This window comes from Parasteatoda tepidariorum, chromosome 7 (assembly GCF_043381705.1).
Source record: "Parasteatoda tepidariorum isolate YZ-2023 chromosome 7, CAS_Ptep_4.0, whole genome shotgun sequence".
Taxonomy (NCBI): Eukaryota; Metazoa; Arthropoda; class Arachnida; order Araneae; family Theridiidae; genus Parasteatoda; species Parasteatoda tepidariorum.
In genome coordinates this window covers 87,808,674-87,830,775 of record NC_092210.1, presented here as the reverse complement: position 1 = coordinate 87,830,775, position 22,102 = coordinate 87,808,674, and the positions used below count along the sequence as shown (strand labels likewise).

The 22,102-nt window shown below is 26.6% G+C and overlaps 1 protein-coding gene across 5 annotated transcripts in view; it reads left to right on the top strand.

Moving 5' to 3' along the window:
- LOC107454899 (calcium/calmodulin-dependent protein kinase type II delta chain) overlaps positions 1-22,102 on the top strand; it is an 85,894-nt gene that overhangs the window by 41,491 nt on the left and 22,301 nt on the right. For 4 of the 5 annotated variants that reach the window (XR_011637363.1, XR_006225220.2, XM_043042918.2 and 1 more), the window contains exons 4-14: positions 852-906; positions 1,033-1,098; positions 2,035-2,107; positions 3,272-3,374; positions 5,921-6,004; positions 6,606-6,700; positions 6,788-6,910; positions 6,992-7,075; positions 9,642-9,684; positions 13,534-13,626; positions 16,133-16,186. Coding sequence is in view for 3 of the 5 variants with exons in the window: in XM_043042918.2 (XP_042898852.1) it covers positions 852-906; positions 1,033-1,098; positions 2,035-2,107; positions 3,272-3,374; positions 5,921-6,004; positions 6,606-6,700; positions 6,788-6,910; positions 6,992-7,075; positions 9,642-9,684; positions 13,534-13,626; positions 16,133-16,186 (873 nt within the window). In the remaining 2 variants the exon portion in view is untranslated. The remainder of the gene's footprint in view (positions 1-851; positions 907-1,032; positions 1,099-2,034; positions 2,108-3,271; positions 3,375-5,920; positions 6,005-6,605; positions 6,701-6,787; positions 6,911-6,991; positions 7,076-9,641; positions 9,685-13,533; positions 13,627-16,132; positions 16,187-22,102) is intronic. The other variant, XM_071183723.1, reaches the window with a different exon arrangement.

Sequence of the window (22,102 nt, the reverse complement as noted above, 5' to 3'; positions counted from 1 at the left end):
AATTTAATAATTGTAATTGATAGCGGAAGACGAATATAATGAACTATTTATGTAATAACGAAAATCAATGAAGTATATAGGTAAAGGTATGTTATTTCTTTAAAATAAAAGTATTTTTCTATATTTAAATTTTTTTAATCTATAATTTTTTATATTCGGCGTATACCGCGCACCCGTAAATTCCAATTTTATTTTTTGCATTAAAAGTGCGCGTTATACGCCGGAATATACGGTACTTCATATTACACAGTTTGATAAATTTTTATGGTGTTCAGTCCATTCAAAACTCACTCTAAGTGTCCTTTTGTGAGGGGAAGTGCCCTTCCCCCTTTTTTTTCTTTTCTTTTTTTTTTTATTCCTAGGGAGAACTCTGTGTGCTTGTGTGTGTATATATATAAATTTGCAAATAGCATCAATTTATAAAAGTGGTAATTAGTTAGCTTTAAAACAATTCTTTAAAAAAATGAAATTTGCAGTAACAACATGGCAGAGTCTGAGATCAAAATTAGCATCCCACCTTGCTAATATTTCTGTTTGAATGGTCTGACATGCAGCACAAAACATTGTTTTAGACTTTTTCAATAATCTGTTTGAATAGCCAGTTCAGTTATCTGTTGTAGAATAGTTGTTCAGAGAATAAGCTGTCTGATATTTAAAAAAGAAGCAGCAAATCATTTTTCTGTCTCCTTCCTTTTTTGTTTCATTGATTGTTTAAATCCTCATTTTTGAGAAACTTGGCAGTTTTATATGGATGGCATATTACCAATTGTTGCTCCCAACAATCTTGTTCATTGTTAAATTTTATTGAACTTAAATTGTTAGTTATTGATAATGGTTGTTTGTATTTTCAGTGCGGTTACATGATAGCATACAAGAAGAAGGATATCATTACCTAATATTTGATTTGTAAGTTTTTTTCTTCTTTTTTTGGCCATTTCAATTTTATGATCTATCTTTACTTATTTTAAAAAAATTGAAGTTTTTTTTTGTATTATTATTATTACTCCCTAATTTTCTTTTCATTTCTTCTAGAGTTACTGGAGGAGAGTTGTTTGAAGATATTGTAGCTAGGGAATATTATAGTGAAGCTGATGCCAGGTTTGTTTTCGAGATTTTCCATCTTTGAAAATAAATATTCTCAAATTTTATTACATATTGTGAGAAAATGTTGAGCTATAGTTTAATAATTTATGTTTTGTCTTCATAACAAAATAGATTATTATTTCATATGTATTTGTGTAAAAAATCCTAAATCCAAGTGAAAAACATTGGAAGAATTAAAGAAGTGCAAAAGATACACTTTAGAATACTGCTTTTTAGCTTGAAATTATATCATGCCAAATTTTTTTCTGTCATATCAAAATAAAAGAAACTCATTATTACCATATGAAAATATTTTTTTGTTATGTGTATATATATATATATATATATATACACACACACATATACACAACATACATATATATAAACTATTATTCCGACAGAATAAAAAAAAAGTAAATAACTGTGTATTAATCGAAATTATAAAATCATGTGCAAAACTGAGTCATATGCCAACATAAATAGGCTAAAACAATGCCATTTTTTTTATTAAGTATTTATTTTTAATTTAAGTATTTATTTATTTTTTATTTAAGTAGTAGTATTTTTTTGTTTAAGTATTATTTAATAAATTTGGGTGTTTCCTTTAAAGAGCGCAGTTACATTACTAATGAAATAAAATGATTATAAAATTTTCATTTCTTTCTCTATGGACTTTGATCCATTGAAGATATAAATTATCATAATAGGGAATTTTTCAATTTTTTTTCACATTTTTATTTTCCAATTTCATTTCTTTCTTTTGTTTAATATTTATATAGTAATTTCTTAATTATGTAAATTTGTTAAATTCTACTTGAAAAAAAATTAATGATTTGATTTTGTAAAGAAAAATATTAGTGCTTGAAAAACATAAATTATTTTCAAAATTATTGGAACGAAATCCTAAATTAACATTATTGCTTCTAAAACTAATTTTCTCCCTCAATATAGTCATTGTATTCAACAAATTCTTGAAAGTGTACACCACTGTCATGTAAATAGTATTGTGCATAGAGACCTCAAGGTAAGTGCATTTTAAATATTAAGTCAATGTGCTTTATTAATTTTCATGTTTAACTTATAGTGAATATTTTTTTTTTTAAATTAATCTTTAAACATTAAGGATTATTGTAGTTTTCATGTAAATTTAGAAGCATTTAATTTTGACATAAATTATTAAATATATTTTTCATTTATATTAAATGTTTTTTTTTTTTTTTTAAATACCATGTTTCAAAAGTGATAACATTAAGACAAATTTTTCTATTGTATTGTTAATTGAAATTTATTCTCTTAAAATTTAAAAATATAAATCTTNTAGGTTCATTTAGTTTTTCCTAATAAAGTAAGGTAAAGGGTAATAATAAAGTTTTGATTAAGAAGGTAAAAATTAAATAAAAATCAAAGTTGGTGTTAATTTATTTTTTCTCTTGATTTATTCTCACTTTTGCCTGTTCCTGAATTATGCACTTAATTTCTGATAGGTAATATGTAAAGTTGAAATTTCATTTTTACACTTTACAGATTTCATTCAATTTTTTGATTTACACTTTACAGATTTCAAATTTTTTGAAAAAAGTTCCTAAAATGACCCTAAAATTTTAAAAAACTTTGCTGCTACCCCTGTAAATAGTTAACTATTTATATTGAGAATTTAAAGCTTTACTTAATGTAACTTCAAGTTAAGGCTATTCTCTGATGTTTCTTTTACTTACAATTTTTTATGAAAAGTATTAAATTAAGGTTTGAAATTTTGGCATACTTTTTTGCTACAAAATATGTTAGTGATGCCGTAAAAAACTTGAAACTTACATAATATTAACATGACAGAAAGAAATAAACTTGTTTAACACTAGAAAGACTGAAATACCTATATTGCCCAAAAGCAGTTAAAATGACTCCATTGTGAAAGAATAGCTAATGTCTAAAGAAATTTGTTTAAAATTAATTTTTAATATGTTTTATATTATTTACAATTATATAACAAACTATTAGTAAATATTAACAATAAAAAAAAATTGTATGTTGTACAAAAAGTCACAAAATTCTAAGAAATTGTGTCATCATTGTTTTTCGAATTGAAATTAAAAAGCAGTCAAAATGACTTCCTTAGGCAGTCTAGTGTTAAATATCGCTGAATGTATATTAGTTACTTTAAAAAGTGTCTGATTGAACTCTTACTTTAAAGCCTGAAAACTTACTATTAGCAAGTAAAAGCAAAGGTGCTGCTGTCAAGCTTGCTGACTTTGGCCTGGCTATCGAAGTCCAGGGAGAACAACAAGCTTGGTATGGTATGTACACGTTTTTTTCATGCTTTTAGAAATCGTGAATCATATTGTTTTATCTGTGTATTGTTAGTTCTTTTTTTATGGCATTGTTTTTTGAGTTTGACAAGTTTTCTAAATTGAATGACAAATTTATATATTTAAGAACGTATAAAAACAAACGTATTATTTTCTAAGAAATGTAATTAGCTAAAATTCCATGTTTATTTATTCAAAACTCTATCATATCCTTTAATATTTTTTGTCCTCTTACAATAAAGAAATAAGTTCAATATTTTTTATAGCATTTGCAATATTGAAATAATTTTTATACAATATAGTAAGCAGTGAAAATGTTTGTAATAGACGTTTTTAGTTGCACTTTCAGTTACATACTTACTTTAAATATCTATTTGAATACAGTGTGATTTAAAAAATGCTAATGTAAATTTTCATTACTTTTTTTTAAACCTTTTTTTAAATTTCAATGTTTTTTAATTCAACCATTGAGAGTAAGTGGATGAGTAGTTAAATCAATTTTTAGTGCTATTCATCCGTATTTTGTACTTATTTACTTCCCATTACAAATCTCTCCAAACATTTCTCTCTAACATTCCTCTTCAAACATTCTTCTCTAACATTTCTCTCCAAAGCTGTCTTGTTTGCCTTCATTTTCCAATTTTCTTGTTTCCACATTCTTTTTAACCTCATCTATTTGTTTCATGCGCACTTTTTTTTGTAAAATATCTGAGTGCAGTTCGAACATAGACGTCATTTTTTTCTGAAAACTAAGTAACACATCCACCATATAAATTCAAGCTACTTGTTATAGTGCTTTACTAACTTAGAAACTCCTTCTGCGTAAAACTTACTCAATTGCACACACATAAAAAACTTCCTTAGTTTATACTAAGTATCTCTAACTAATACTTTTTTAATAATTGTGGACAATTCATATTTATTTTTTTTTTAAAGTTGTTTGAAAAAAATCTATATTTATTTATTTAAATATAGTTTATTCAATGTAAAATTTAATGTGTGTCTTGCCATGAATAAGCCTATTACAATAACTTACAGAAAATGTTATGAAAACGTTCAATAGATTGTACATCACTGTTCATGTGTTGTCCTAGTTACTTGTTGCAGAAAAATGTTTGTAAATTACATCCTCTGACAGTGATGGGGATAATAAAACAACCTTTGCCTTATGCATCTGGAAACATAGGATGCCTGAGAAATCGCTATTTACTGAAAATGTTTTTCATGCATGCCTGTTCAACACTAAATTGTCACTGAAAAAACCCAAATAGTATTCTAATCATTATCAATAAAACATTATTAAAAGTGAACTGTGGCCCTGACTAGAGCGTGAAGGTTTTAAATAAAAAGCTTAAGGCCAAATATTTTATTAATATCAAATAGCACACTGACAAACATAAATTTGAATAATTACTAGAAGGAGGGGAGGAAAGAAAAGCCCTCTCTGTCCGAAGTCTGAGCATCTACTGCCAATTCAGATGGCGCTGTGGTTGATACAGTATCCAGATATATTTCTCCATTAGATTCTTAGAAAAGCTTTAAATAAATTATTTTTTTAGCATGAATGATTCAAAATACTGATGACATATTTAACATTAACACATAGAATTACTAATATATCCTAATATAGTTTTGTTTTAGTATCATTGAGCGTACTATACGACTAACACTCTTTCACAAAGTTTAAAATTAATAGTTTGTAAATATTAATATTTTACTTGTGAGTTTTACTACTATAAAAAGTATACTTATTATAGTAGTACCAGTTATTATAGTAGTACAGTAGTACCAGTAGTTATATCCAGTACCAGTACTGGAGCGGGATAGTTAAATTAAGGTGTTGGGGACATGGGACCCCATATAGAATATTCACTCCTTAGCACTACCAGTACCACCGGGTGTAGTACAGCAAAAACGGCTTAATACTGTAGAAACATTGTAATCCAATCGTGTGTTATTATTAAGCAGGAAAATAGTTTTTTAAGTAAAATGTTGTTGAGCGGGAAAAGAGTTTTCCCGCCTTTCGTCCTTAAAATATTATTGAGCAGGCATGCAGACAAATTTTGAACAGAAGAGGTTGAACACAAATGTAGCCCTAGCTAAAGCCCGGGGTTTTAGATAAAGAAAAACTTAGTGCCAAATATTTTTATTCATATCAAATGGCATGCAGACACATAAATTTGAATAACTACGAGAAGGTAGGAAAAAAGGAATGTCCTCTGCGTCCAAATTCTGAGCATCTATGCCAATTCAGATGGTGCTGTGGTTGCTACAGAACCATTTTTAAACATCTTCTAATTCTGTTTTGTGCATTAAAGTTTCAATTTTTAATGATTTTGGCCAACTTTGATGTAACAAGCACTCTGATTCAAGGCATTAATTGTCCTACATTCCCCATTTTCTTATAAGCAGGTTCCTCTCTATATACTAATGCTATTTAAATATATCTTTGTTGCTAACTATCTTAATTATACTTTATTTATTTTTAGTTTTCTGTTGATCTAGTTCTTGATTTTTTTGTCTGATATGCCTAGGTTTTGCTGGGACACCTGGTTACCTTTCACCCGAAGTGCTTAAGAAAGATCCATATGGAAAACCTGTTGATATATGGGCTTGTGGTAATGCTAAGGCCCCTTTTTTAATTTTCAAATATATCTAATTATAGAAAGATATGTTAAAAGTTCAACAAAAAATTCTGTCAGCTTTTTTTTTTTTCTTTGGTCTAGGCATAAGCTTAATTTTTTTTTTTTAAATATTTATTAATAATCTTATTCTTTAAACAATAATAAGTCAACTATTTCTTTTAATGAAATTTTATTCTCTTTAACATTTCCTTCCATTGAGTAACTCTGTTTAAAGTCCACTGTTAAAGAATTAATTTATTCAAATGAAAATGTGTGAATTTATAGTAATGCTTGCTATAATATAGATTGAAGTTCAAATTAGATTTGGAATTATTATAGCATTATAAACATACCCTTATCTCTTTCAACTGATTATGCTAGGTTCTTAGTTTAATTTGAATTGTAACTTGTATAATATATTATTTATTGAAATTATTGATCATTAAAACTAATTCCAAATTAAAATCTCTTAGTATTCGAATTATTATTTGATTGAAAATTATAAGATTACTTTTATGTAAAGTTTTATTGAAAGAAGATGCACATTTAGCTTATAAAATACATTATATTAATTCAATATTATATATAATTGTAGGGGTCATTTTATATATCCTTCTGGTCGGTTATCCTCCATTTTGGGATGAAGATCAACATAGACTTTATGCACAAATCAAAGCTGGAGCTTATGATGTATTTATTACTTTTTGTGTTTATCACTTTTTGTATTTTCCTTGTACTTCTAATTTTTTTAAATTTTAATATTCTTGTAATAATTAGTACCCCTCGCCGGAATGGGATACAGTTACTCCTGAAGCCAAAAACCTAATCAACAGTATGCTGACAGTAAACCCAGCTAAAAGAATAACAGCATCTGAGGCCTTGAAGCACCCATGGATCTGCGTAAGTTTAAGTACTTAAAATTACATTGTAATTCAATGAGTCAAAGTATTGCATTCAATGAATCTTATTTTTGTGTTTCAGCAACGAGAGAGAGTTGCTTCAACACTTCATCGTCAAGAAACAGTTGACTGCTTAAAGAAATTTAACGCAAGGAGAAAGTTGAAAGTAAGCACTTTTACTTCTAAGAATTTGTAATGAACAATTTTTATCTAAACATTCAAAATATAAATCATCTTGTGTTATATCTGTTCTGGTATGAAAAGATTTGCAAACAATTTTATAATTTATAGGGTGGTACTAAGCTAACTGAGGCATTTCAAACTTAAGTATTTTGCAGGCATTAGTAATTCTGTTTGCACGTTATATCATGTCAAATACGCCGGAAATCTCTTATGTGGAAAAAAAATTTGGCATGGGATGTGTAATTCGCCATCACAAAAATAAATTAATACAATAAAAAATTCAAAGGCAGCAGATTTAAGTAGACAGAATTATACTAAACTTAAAAAAAGAAAAATAAATAAAGTAAACAATTTCTGCAACTAGAAAAAAAATATAAATAAAAATGATAAAGGCTGAAAGAAATGTTAAAAAATAATGCAAGAAACAGAATGTGATGATAAATTTGAAACAATTATGATAATTTCAGTTTCACTAAAGCACAATAACTTACATTAGTTGATAGGGTGGAATTTGGAAAAGGAAAGAATGCTACATTATATGGTCAGTTGTTGAGTTACTTGTGTTATATCTGTTCTTAATTATTAAAAAAGTAAATCTGTGACGGGAGGGCAATGTTTTTTTAAACGACACTTCGATGTTGGTCAGTATAGTAAGGTTCCATCTCCTGATTCTTCATTCACTTTATGTGATTGTGTTCTAGTGGCATATTTAGAACATTCAGGAACTTAAACTGTCATGTACAAAGTAAACATCTATCAGCAATGATCTGTGAGGTTTTCGTGTCCAACGAAGTGTTTAAGAGTACATAAATTTAAGTGGAGGCTATCTTCAGTGAATTTATAGGCAGTGCCACTTATGCTTTTCTGTTACGTAATATATGGCTGTTAGGAAGGTATCCGTCTGCTTGGTACCATCCTGTTGGTATTATTCCGAAAAGGAATTGACAAAAATTAATAATTGAGATTGCGAAGCATTTTTTCAAAGCAAAAACTCCTCCTTTCAATGAATAATTTAATTAGCTATCCTATAAAATCCTATTTAAAAAATTTCATTGTTTTATACAGACTTAACAATTTTGTTGAAAGTAAAGATTCAAGTTTATTCTACTAGTCTAAGGATACATAAATCTATTTTATGCTTTTTAAAATAGATTTCTTTCAACATGTACTCGCATTTTCACGTCAACCCAAAACTCTATCACAGATGTTTCCAACTTACATGAGGTCGGGGGCCACAATTAAAAACACAAATCAAATGGCGGGCCGCAACTTTGTCAAAATTTTAGGTAGGACTCTTTTATGTTTGAAGGAACATTAAATATTACTGTCAGATTTTTACCAAGTTGTACAAAACAAAAGGATTGAATTACAAATTAAAATAAGAAGTTGATTTTTAAAAATATTTCATTGTTATTAATAATATTTTTAAAAACACTAAATAAGTAATAAAAATTCGAGCTACAACAACTTTAATGTGCACCTATGTATTGAACAATTTATGTGCAACAGATATCTAATTGTTAAAATATAAAACTTTAAAAAGGTTAGTATTAAAACTAACATAGTAACACACAAAATGCTCAATGAGAAAATTGATGTTTGTCTGCTGCAACCACCAGAAAATAGATATTTACATTTAAAATTTACAAATGTGTGTGTAAATATTTTCGTCCAAAATGAGTGGTTTCAAAAAGTTAAATCGGAGAATTTCTTCGAGAAAATTTCTGATACACACATGCTAAATTATATTCACAAAATACAAAAAAATGAAATAAAAAAAGAGCAACATACACAATTATTTTTGTATTTGAATAAATATTTTTTTGGATGTAAGACCTGAGAAATAAATTTTATTGCACTGTTGGTATGTTAAATTTCGCAGAAACGAAGAAATTAGGTTTTTATTAACGAGAAAAGTATTTTAAACCCATATAGATTTTTTTACGAAAATTGTCTGCAAAAAATGACAACTAATATATTTTAGTTCGCGGGCCACAAAAAAAGGCTCCCCGGGCCGCCAGTTGGAAACCCCTGCTCTATCAGATTGGAGTACTACATAGTCTTTTTCTCGCTCAGAAAACCTTTATTCTTTTATGTTATTCAAAGGAAAAGCTGTAGTAAACAAGGAAATTTTTATACAAAATTGACTAAGTGGTGTGATAATTAATGAATTAAAGTAGATTTTGTTAAATTGTCTGTTAGGCTTAATGGGAATTATAAAATGTTCAAGCAATAGAAAATGAAATTTTTTTAAAATTAATCTATCCTCCCACCTTTGCAATAATTAAATTTGAAAAATTTAGATGCTTAAAGAAAGACCAAATAGTTTCATAAAACTGCAGTATTTCAGAAATAATTTGATTTTATTACTTAGATTCTTAGGAGATATAAATTTTTATCACGTGTTCAAGTGCATCACATCAAAGCTTAGACATCCAGTTTGTAGTTTTGGAAAAACTTCGGCTGTCTTAAAAGTTATCAAAAAATTTGTTGTTTTTTTTAAATTTTTTTTTACCACAGTTTTTCATCATTAATTATTTTCTTTACAGGGAGCTATTTTAACTACCATGTTAGCGACCAGAAATTTTTCTAGTAAGTTTGTTATTTTCTGTCAATTTTGTATATATCTGATATAAGTTAAGATTTAAACACTATTATTTACGAGTTAATATCATTCTAATACTTAATATTTATAAGTGTTTTATTTCAAAATTTGTTTTAAGTACTATAAATAATTTCTATTTAAAATATCTATATTTTTTTTCTGTATTGCTCATAAGTGTTTATATTGATTATAAAAATATAATCTTGTTTGCCCATTATATTTAGAATGTAAATCTCTATCTTTTTATTAAACCATATATATATATATTTTTTCTTAACTGCAGTAATTATCTGTTTTGTAATGAAAAATACCTTACTATATTCTCATATAAAACAATCACAACAGGTTTTCAAGTAAATTATATATTGATTGATAAGTTAATTTTTTTTTTATTATTAAGCTAAATAATTTGTCATCATAACAATTTGCTTATACAATCTATTTTTTTTTTTTTAATTGTGAAATTTAATCATTAAAAAATTTCAGGTTTTTTTTTTTTTTTTACATGTTATAACTTTTTAGAACTGCAAAGTCTATTGAATAATTTATTTCTTTATATTCTATTTATGTTGGGAGTTTTTTGAAAGAATCATTGTGTAGGCTTATACCTTTGTAGGTAAAAAAAAATTAAAAAGTAGTAGCAAAATTTTTTAATCTTTTTTTTTCTGAGAAGATGAGCATATTTCTTTAATTCTTCGATTATTTATAGAATAATTGAATTACATGTTCTGCTTGTCTTTCGATACAAATTATAGATGTTTTATTTTATTCTAAAATCCTTAATTCACTGTTTTTGAAGATATAATGAAAACAAAAGACCTCTTCTCGACCATAAACTTACTGCTATTTTTCATATTTTCTTGATAAAAAGTTTTGTGTATTGTCTTTTTATATGAATTTAATTTTTAATATGATGTTTATAATACTAAAAATGTCTTTATCCAAATCTTGTACCACATTTTATAGCCTACAAAGTGTTATGTATTAAAATTATTTAAAGGACTGGATACATATTCTAACTGTATCACAATTTTTTGTGCTTTAACTCTGAAGTGGGAAGTGAGTTGATACAAATTGTTTCGCATGCTTGTTATATATACAATAATGTATATATACAAATGTGCTATTCAAAAGCATTCTTTGCTTTTAAAATCTTTTTTATACATTCTAATGCTGCCATGAGCATGTTTTCTTCATATTTTATATCTATCTTTCTGCGTTGTATTTTACAAAAATTAAATCTTTTAAACTATGCCGCTAGCATTTTTTGCATTGTTGCTAAATACTTTTACTGGATTATTCTCTGTAAACAATTCTTATTAGCTAATTTTATGCAAAAGCTTCCTTATTCTTAGTCTTCATATATTAATCTATCGCTGTTATATTTGCTTTTTTTTATGATGTGTTATTGCATGATTAAATTTTATTCCTTGTTAAGTTGATAAAGTAATGAATTAATTTCAATTTTAACAAAATAAGTTTCTCATTCTCTTAAATTTAGTTTCGTAATTTAGTTTTTATAATTCTTTCCCTTATGAATGTGTTTCTTGCATGGTTATATTATGTAAAAAGCCATTTCTATAATTTATAAAAGAAAAATAATTATTACTCCATGTTGTGTTATTTTTTAAGTGTCATAAATTGCTCGTTGTGTTACATACTTTACCTATATAAGTTTATCATCTAAGTTATACCTTCATTCTTAGATTTATTTTAAATACATTTTATTTGGTTTAAACTATTATATTATCTATGCATTTTTTTATTATCTGTTAGAGAAGGAAATGATAAAAAATATATATATATATAAATCTTTTATATGCGTATACTTGGACAAAATGTCTTGCAATATTTTTAGTATATAGTTGGGATGTGCACGTGTAGTATTTAAAAAACTAGCATTTTTCTTTCTATATCACTAATTTAGAAAACTTTGCTAGTGGGGCATAACATTATTTGTTGCTTGTTTGTTAAGGGAGTATACTTGTCTTTTTGAATTGTTTCTTTGACGCATGAAAAACTTTTATGCGAATTTTTCTCAAGCTTTTTAGTTATTTTACTCTTCATTCATTTTGAGTTTTCATGTAATCTGAAAAATAATCACTCTGGATCAAACTAACTTACTTAAATAGTGTTTATTATCTTCTTTAGAGCTCAAATTTTATTGCACTTAATGTAGAAAGTCATTTTTTTGTGACTTATGTGTAAAGAAAATATTATTTCACTCAGTTAAGTTTTTTTTTTTGTTGCAGAATGTGTGGGCTAGAAAATGGATCATCTTACGGGAAAATAAATGTTTTTCTGAATTTAAATTATTAGCTTTTAACGATATTTACTCAAGTAGATGAGGATTTTATTAAGGGTAATGAAACTAGAGTTCACCTTTGAAGATATTTCACGTTAAAAGCTCGTGAAAGTATTATATTCTTATACAAGTTGAAAGGGAATCAAAAATTTGTTCACTTTAAGCGAAATTCACGTTAGCGAGGCGGTTCAACTTTATTTCTAATTGCACTATACAAGATATCAGAAAGAAGTTGAGACAAACTTTTAGGGAAAGTAGAGCGCATCATAAAGATTAAAAAATGCATTGCAACTTAAGACCAGAAATGTTACGAGAAAATAGAAGTCGATCTGAACGGCATAACATGAGAGATTAATTGAAAACTTTTATAACAGATCATGGGTAGAAGGCTGTACTGGATTGATACAGTTGATTACTTTAAAAGCGATGCTCAACGTTTTCCCCCAAGATAGTATACTTGATGTATATTTATGGAACATTAACTGCCAGAGAGTCAAATAAGTCTATTTCTTTGATTATAAAAACAGCACAGATAATTCTTACCTTGTTATCCATCACAGATTCGTAATGCATTGTACATTTGAGAATATATCTGTTAATAGAATCAAGTTACAATGTCTCGATATAGCATCGGGGAAACCTAGCAGTGACTTGACAGTGCTGCTACATATATAATAATAATGAGATGTACATATATACCTTGCTGTGTACATATATTCAAATATGTATATCATTATTACATATATTTAAGAAAAGATAACGATACTTACATTGTTACTTTCATCATATCCAATTTTTGTAAATCCTAAGTGAATTTTTATTACCATTGCCATTTCTCCGATACTGTATAGTGTTATTCAGATAATATTAAACAAGGGTAACTATTGGACATAAAATTGCAATGAATTCAAAAAAAAAAAAAAGAAAAGTGGTTTTCATTTATTTTTTCATTCAAGGAAAAAAAGTCTGAATTTTGGGGAATTAAAAAAATAAAATTGTCAGTGTTTTTATTTATCCGATTTGGACTGACATTAAAAAAAAAAGCATTGTAATAAAGAACTATTATGTTCATATTTAAATATCTGTTTTCTTTATTTTCCTGGAAACAGGCTGCACTACTCTATTCTGCCTATTGGCAGATTAAACGATTGATTTTCTTTCCAGTTTGCTTTTGTTCCTGAAAGTGTTTTTTTTTTTTTTTTTTAATTCAAGTAGGAAGCATATTTTTACATTTTCCTACCCTTCAAACATATCTTTTGCTAAGACCATGCTTCTAAGCAATATTTATTGAAACCTCTAATCTAATTTCAATATCTATTTAAAAATATTTAAAAAACAAATTTGATATTTAACTTTTCTGTGGAATATTTGCTTTAATGATGGAAATTCCTCTTACACTTTCAAGCAAGCATTTTTTTTCTTATATCTTTTCACATCACTATATTATTTATAAACAAGTTTTTTTATTACTGCTAAAAAATAAACTACCGCAGTTATTTAAATGAAAAAGTAATGTTATTTATTTGCATAGGCCGTAGCATGGTAAATAAGAAATCTGATGGTGGTTCTCAAGTGAAGGAGTCAACAGACAGCAATGCAACTCTTGAAGATGACGATATTCGAGGTATTTAAATTGTTTAGAGATTACATCTTAAAACATTTCAGAAAATTACCATTGACACTGTTACTCTGCTACACTTATGGTGTTAGTCAACTTTTTACTTGCGATAATTTTAATGTTACCGATACAAGCTGCCTGCAGAAGTATTGTTTCATATGTCTAAAATATATGCTATGATATGTCATTCACCATTGTTGCATAACTAAGTTAATGTTTTAAATTCTGTGTTTATTTTTTCAGATAATGTTATTGTAGGGTTTAATTTTAAAATGATAAATTTCTTCATCTTATAAATAAATTCTCATCAGTTTAGTAATATAGTTCTGATATCTATTTCATATTGAAGAAATGAGTATATTAAAAGAAGATAATTTAACAATTTTCTTAAAGAGGGATGTTCTATTTGAAATGACATTCTTTAAAACTGTTAATTTGAAATTAATACCTAATTGAATATTTGAGATTTCAAAATATTAGAGATATAGTATAGAATATTTTAATGCTAATTATCTTGAGATATCACAAGCAACATAGAATTATGATCCTGTTCTAATATCTTAATTAACTTCAATACTATATTGTTTTGAATTTTTATTACAACATGTACTAAATCAAACCTAAATCAATTAACAATTACAAATTTTATTGGGAAATTGCGTGCATTATACTATTTATTACTACTTACTTTAATTGTAAGCATTTTTTAATTAGGTTTTTTAGCCTATTTTTAATTTTTTTTGATAAAGTTTAAATTTATATAATATTTTTAATAAAACAAAACTTTACATAATTAAGATAATTTATCTTAAATTTAGATTTAACATTTTGCTAATGACTAGCCCAAGTGTGCTAACATAGCCTGCTTAGAAAAAACTACTGCATCCAAAAGATCACACTAACTATTTATTTTTATTGGAAATTCTTTTAAAGTATTTTCCTCTGTCTTTCAATAACTTGATATCTATTGATAGCCTTACCCCTTTTTTGTTTAAATAACCTATTGTTTAAAAATTAGAACTACTTTTATAAAACAATCAAATTCTAGATATAATCTTTTAAAGCAACAATACTAATGTATTGAATATCTTATTAATGAACTGCAATTATGTTTTATGATTTTTTAGCAATCTAATTTATATCTAATGTTTTAATAAAATGAAAAGAGATTAAAAAAAATCACTAGAATTAAGTTTCATCCAGTTTTTTTTTTTAACCATTGTTTGACTTATTAGATATCCTGAAATATTCATTATTTTAAAAGTTGTCATAGTTAAAATTGTAATTTCTGAAAATTATTATTATTTAGAAGAGCTCAGCGTTTTGGTTGCTTTTCATGAAAGTTTTTCACTTTTTAAAGTTCTGAGAAATAAACCGCATTAAAATTCAGCACCACTAGATTTCTTTATGAACTTTTGTGTTTAATGTTTAATACAGTTGTGTAAAAAATAAATGTTGCTTAGTTCTGTTTAAAAAGAAAGTAAGATTGTTCTTTTTTATGCTAGTAATAAAATGATTAAATGCAACATAATAAGCGCATTAAACAAGTTAGAAAATAATTGGTGGTCTTTCCAGTTCTATAGGGAAATATTTTAATCTGTCTCTTGACACAAAATAGTACTGTCTCCATTCTGTGTCTCGCTCTCTGTCGTCAGCCATCTAACTTGATAATTTGCGCTTGTTACAAATTTAAAATATTTTTAAACAGCTTTAATATGGAGAGCTTTTAATTAAATTGCTGGGCAAAATCGTACATTTAAAATAGTTTCTCTCTGTTTTATTCATAATTAAATTAATTGTATTACGATTGATAAATTTAAAAAATAATAAGACTGAAAAATAAATAAAAATATAATCAGATAATGTGTTATTTAAATGAAGAAATTTTTAGATATAAAAAACTGACTAATTTTAAATTTTTAACATTGCTTATAATATGTTTATAATTATGAAAACTCATGTTGTGGAAATGAGTTAGACCATTTTCCCACAAATAGAAGAGTTTGCTTACACTTCACAAACCTTTTCAAACTGCTCTGCATCTTTTTAAGTACCATTCTAAGAATACTATTGTTATCTAACATTATCTGATATTTGTCTTATTTTTTGCCACATTTCCTTTGCAGAAATTAGTTTAAAAATGAGTAAAAAAATCATGCATACACAATTATTCTTATATCTCAGCAATATTTACCTATTCCTTTGTATATTTGCAGCTGTTATGTGCTGTGCTATAATTTCTTTTTCCTCTATATTTTGTTTTTCTGATTGAATATACTTTTTTTTTTCATATTGTTCTTTGCACATGCTGAACATGGAATGCCTGAGATTTATCAAAATTAGAAATTTAAGAAGAATTTTTTTTTTTTTAAATCAATCATGTGCAGCTAGATGCCTTATTAAATATGCAAGTGAATGGCTATTATTTCATATTTCTGATGCTTTGTGTTTGCTATGATTTTGTTTTCTTTTTTTTTTCTACATTTTTGTTTCCTATTTTTCTTCTATTCAGACGGTACTCATTCTGGCCCCGAAAGGAGCAAAACAGTTATTCAAGTTGAGCAAGGTATGATGTGTTCCATGTATGCTATTTTTTCAGTGATGCGATGTTTTAAGCTTATTGAGTGTAGTTAGCACCATTATTATTTTTTCAATTCCTAGAAATATGCACCTATTGCACAAATTTGCCCATGTAGCATTTATAATATTAGTTGATCCAACGTCTTTTTTAATTATTGCTATTATGAAGAAGAAGAAAAAAAAGAATTTGCATGCATTTTACTATTAATGTTTTTCACTTGTAATGTTTTTATGTAAATCAGTCACCCAATTCAAAGGATAGATATTTTGTGAATTGAATAAATCTCATTTTTTTAAATAACAATGTGTAATGCATGTATTAAATTTTTTTTTTTAAATTCTACGGAACTGCAAAGATGTTTCTTTGAATATTTTTTTCTGATAGTGTTAGGATAAGGCAAAATATATTTTAAAGCATAAAATTCATCAAATAAATATTCATATTTTAACTGATATGATGTTGTTTGAAATATAAAATTTCATTTTTTTCCTATTTGATACAGTCTTTCAAGATTTAATTTAATATTAAAATTTTAAAAAAACTTAAATAAACTTATAAATTGTAATTATTATTTACTGTAAAAGTTTTTATCACTGATAATTGTTGGTTCAATGCCTTATGCTACATGGGTGAACATTTAGTTACTGCTTAAGATTTTTGTTTTTGCTTTATTTATGTGTTAGAACTAGATAACATCTTATAGATTGCATGGTACTAATTTCTCTTAACACACATCGTGTGTAGAGAATGTTACTTATGATTTAAATTTTAGCATCATGAGGGCATCTTGTTAATTATAAATGTTTAAGTTGATAATTCTTTTCCTTTTCATTTTTTTATTAAATTTGACCATAAAATAAGTGTTACAAATGTGTATGCATTGGTGTAGTTCTGAGTAAAATTGTTTATTTTAAGCTTTTCTAGATTATTTTCAGTTTCTTGAGAGAAAACAATTTCTTATAGCCAATTTGTTTTCACTGGTTAAAATTAAACATGACTTTTATGCTAATTGAGGAATAAGTTTTATAAACATAATTATCACATTATTAGTTCTGGGTCAATGTGGAAGAAAATCTGCTTGAATTCTGACTTCTTAAAATTTTGAATGACTTAAATATATTTTTGACTGTTAGAAACAAAATATCAATAAATAAATGGATTTGCCTGCAAATAAACGTATATTTTATCATTATTTTCTTTTTGTTTGCAATTATAATTGTTTCAAGGACCTATCTAAAATCGCAACTGTTGCATAATACTACACTCTTATATAATTCGATTATATCTTCGATTCTTAGTCCTAGAAAAGTTTTCTTCCCTTAAATTATACTGAAAAATATAGTGGTAGTCAAATGTGAAAAATCATAAATTTGAAGCTATTATTCGTCAAGGTTATTTTATATTTTGACTTTTGTACCGATCTCTAAGATTAACTGCTCAATATAAAATACTTTCCACATACAATAATATGTTCGACAAACTTAACGTTATTGGAAAAAAAATATTCATTTCAAGAATCTAAACAGATGTATTTCTTTAAAAATAAAAATTGATGAAAGTTTTTAATACAAAACTTATATATTATATTTCAAAAATAAAGGATTAGTCCTTCATAAATTTAGGGTAAAAGTTTATAGTTTTAATATTTTTATTTTAAAAATTCAAAAACTTGCTGATAATTGCTGGAGTGAATAATAATTTATTGAAAATTTTAGAAAAAATTTTCTTCAGATAAATAAATGTTAATATTGTATGTAAGAAAGAAAATTGCATAATGGAACAATTTGTAGCAACAGGAAAACATTAAAAAAAAGTTTTTGAATTTTATTACAACTACGTTTCTTTTGGTTGTCCTATATCTTTCGTATTATAGAGGGTATTGTTAAAGAATTTTTATTGCAAAAATAAAAAAGTAGGTTTATTTAAACGAAGCCTGTTGTATTGCTTTATAATCCCCTCAAGCAATAAAATTTTTAAAATCTGATTATTCGATCAAATTATCGTGTTTTTCTTTTTAATTTAAAACATGTAAAATTTACTTGTATTAACATCCAAAATTACACAGTTTTAACCTAACATTTTTCTTTTTAAAAATTCTATAACCGATTCCCTTTATTTTCCTCTATTTTTTCATATGTGTGCTTGTAAAAAGTTTTTAGAAAGTTATATGGTGGAAAAAAAAAGTTTACAGTTTTCTGATTTGAATGAAGTTCAGAAAGTCAACTTAATATGTGTACCACTTGGTATTTTTCTTTCAAAGGTTTGCAATTGTTTGAAAGGAGTAGAGCGTGCTACCTCCACTCTTTTTATTAAATGATACTGAAATGCCTTTATGTATTCATTTATATGTACATAATTTTATTTCCAGCTGTGTAAGCAATATCACAATATACTAATGCCATTGCATAAAAAATTGCTTGTTATCAATATTCGCATGAGTAGAAACATGATGTACACCTCTTTTACTGTTCAGCTGGCTCCAATTCAATTAATTATGTAGAATAAGTTGTAGCATTAAACTAATTGTTTTAATGCTTTCAATTTCATCATGATTTTCTCAAAATATCAGGTAATCATTAGATGAATATTATAATCTAAAAGATGTGATGATGGGTTGTAGCCAGACTAATTTGAAATTTAAGCATAAACTCTTTGTTGACTAGTAGAATTGATGGGGAAATTTGCTACTGCATGAAATATAGCTTGTGTGTTATTTCACAATAAATGTTTTTCTGAGAAATATGATCTGCATTTTTTTTAATATGTGGCATCAGATGGAAAGTTAATATTTGAAAATGTGACATGATTTAACAGTTAAATATTTTTTATTTATATCTTTCTTTTTTTAATGGTATCAATGAAGTTCATGACATATTTTGGCATAACACAATTTTGGTGCTGCAACCAACTCTTCTAGCATTTTATCAAAAAAATATTTTTAAATAAGCTTTTTTATAAGATAAGATTGTCCCAATTCAAATAAAATTTCTGAAAATATGTGCATTTTAATTGGTTAAATAAAACTTTGGGTACTTTTTTTTTGAAAATATTCTTTATGGAACATAAATCAATATCTCCTCTACGTATTAATGTTTTTACTCATTCAAACTCTTAATAATCTTTAATAAAAAGGGAATAAATGAGTTTTGTGTATAAAAAAGTATAAGTTCACTTTAGGGTAGAAAAAAACTTAAATGATAGTTTTATCAAGATTGTCTTTTTTAATTTATAACTATACTTTTATAAATGTTTTGGTAAAATGACCTGAACAGATTAATATTTTCAAATTTATTTCATATCCGTATACAATGCATGAATTTTTACTATAGCAAAGATTCTGCTTGGATTGTTGCACACTATTTGTCAAGAAACAATTCATTGTGAGCACAATTTGCAGTAGGCACAATTCGTTGTGGGAACAAGTTGTTGCAGGCACCGCTTGATATAGCAACAATTTGTCATGGGCACAACTCACCATTACAACAATTCTTCATGAGCACAATTTCTTGAGGTTTTGATGAGTAGTCCAGTAAATGTATCAATAAAATGGTATTTCTTCAGAAAAAATAATATCCCTTCCTCTTTACACTTCCATGTAAAATTGATTAAGGACTAAAATTGAATTTTTTCTAGACCCGCACACGAGGCATTGTTTTCGACACATTTTTTCACTCTGAATTGAATGAAAGCAAACTTGAGATGATTGGATTTAAACTTACAATAGTTTTTATGTTTAAAAAGTTGTACTTATAATACAGGCTTACACTTAAGCAATGATATCCTGGTACTTTCTGAACAACTACTGATAAATTTTCCAACATAATTTTTTATTCTAAATTTAAAAGTGACCAATCCCAAGAATTAAACGAGGAAAAATATTGGGAAACAATATCTCACTACTCTTGTATGGCAATGTAGCATGCATAAATAGTCATTACAAATATAAAATTATACTTTTTGTACACAAAACTATTAAATATTTTCTTCTTGATTCCTGTTTCTTTGCATGATTCAATTCAGCATGAAAAATTACATCGGGAACTGTACCTTACATGTTTAGATAGTCCCTGGATAGCAACCTAAAGTGTACACGTAAGTTTTAATTGATTCAGTGTAAAAAAGTATTTAGGAGAAACTGATTCTCTTGTTTAGATAGATAGCTATGTCAGGTGCATAAACAGGTTCAAGTACAAAACTGTACTTTTTGTAGGTAAAGCACTTATAACTCCTAAACTAATAGTGCAATCATCTCGGGATTAATCTCATTCAATCATCATGAAAATACATATACTAATAACTCATTATTCATGGCCTGTGGAAATTCAATTCTCCTCTGAACCTCCCTTTTTTCTCTAAAAAGGGAGAAGCGTACGGAGGAGAATAGAAGAATCTTCAGGTATAATTTTTAATAACATGACAAAACTTTTTATGTAAAAAGAGTCTTGGGCATTAATTTTTCCCAACAAAAAGTAATTTTTCTGTACTAAAAGTACATCAATATACGAAAACAAAACTTTTGCATTGTCTACAAAAGCGAACTAAATATTTAATCTGTGACCGTTTAAATATAGAAGAATTACCTATGCACGTAAAGGGGGACAGGTTTGTGATTTGCTTAATGTTTGTTACAAGGAGACAGAGGGAAATGAACAATGTTTAAGATACTAAAATTCCCTTATTTAAAATCTTTTTTTAAATGTAAAAAGATGTAATAAAAAAATTTGTACTTGTAATTAAAAGGGTGAAAAAAATGTAATAAAAAAATTTTTACTTGTAATTAAAAGGGTGAAAAAAATGTAGCAAGTTATAAGTGTTTGAAATAGAATTTTAAACAGAACAAGTGCGGAATTAGCGTTTTCTGATATTAATGTGAAAATTTCAAGTGTTATTGGCAATTATTAAAAAAATTTTCAGAAATCTTTGAAAACAGAAGGAATAATCTTGCATTATAAAAATTTGATTACCTAAAAAGTCAAAAATATTTAACCCCTTCCTTCTCGCCCGAATGAAAATGACTGGGTGAGGTTTCGTCCTCTATTTCTCGCTCCCGTAATATTTCCGGGCTTCAGTGTTCAGTAGGTACGCGCCATTAAGAATAAAACTAATTCATTTCTTTTGCCTGGAAAGCATTTTATTTCTCATTTTACGCACCAGGTGGTAGTACCAGGATATTTTTAAGGTAATTGTAGATATTTAGTTTATTTTAAACTAGATGTCAGCACTATGAACTTATTGAAAGGTATCAGTCAACCAATCCTGAAGAGATGAAAACAATAAGAGATGTAGGAAAGAAACTGTACTACTGTCTAGATTGTGGTGTTGGCCATTGTATCTCATGCTTTGAAATTTATCACACAAGAAAAAATTACTAATATTTATTTATAGATGTAAGTTTATTAAAATTCTTTTTTAATGTTAAAAACACATATCTTTTTTAATTTTCCTTGCTTGCTGGAAAACCAACATTTAAGTCATAGTAACCCTGAATGTTGGCTTTCCTAAAAATTTAATTTTTTAAAATTTCAAGCTAAAAACAAATTAAAAATGAATATATATATATTGTTCATACACATTTTTCTATAATTTTCAGGGATGAAAAAAAATGGCGCTTTTATGACCGTCTTCTTGAAAATTAACCAATCGTTAAGGGATTAAGTTGCTATTTAAGTAGTTATTAAAAACTACTTTTAACACATTTAATTTTTATGTGCTTTTCGCTTCATCTATGCTATGTCTGATTCACTTCAATAGTTCCAGAGAAATGATGATATTTGCAAAGAGAAAATCTTCATTAAGGAACTCTCGTACTTTCCTAATTAAACTATATTAGCCAGTTTTCAAAATTTTTGCTACCCTCTACAATTTGAGTCAAAAATCTGAATTCGNTAAAATTCTTTTTTA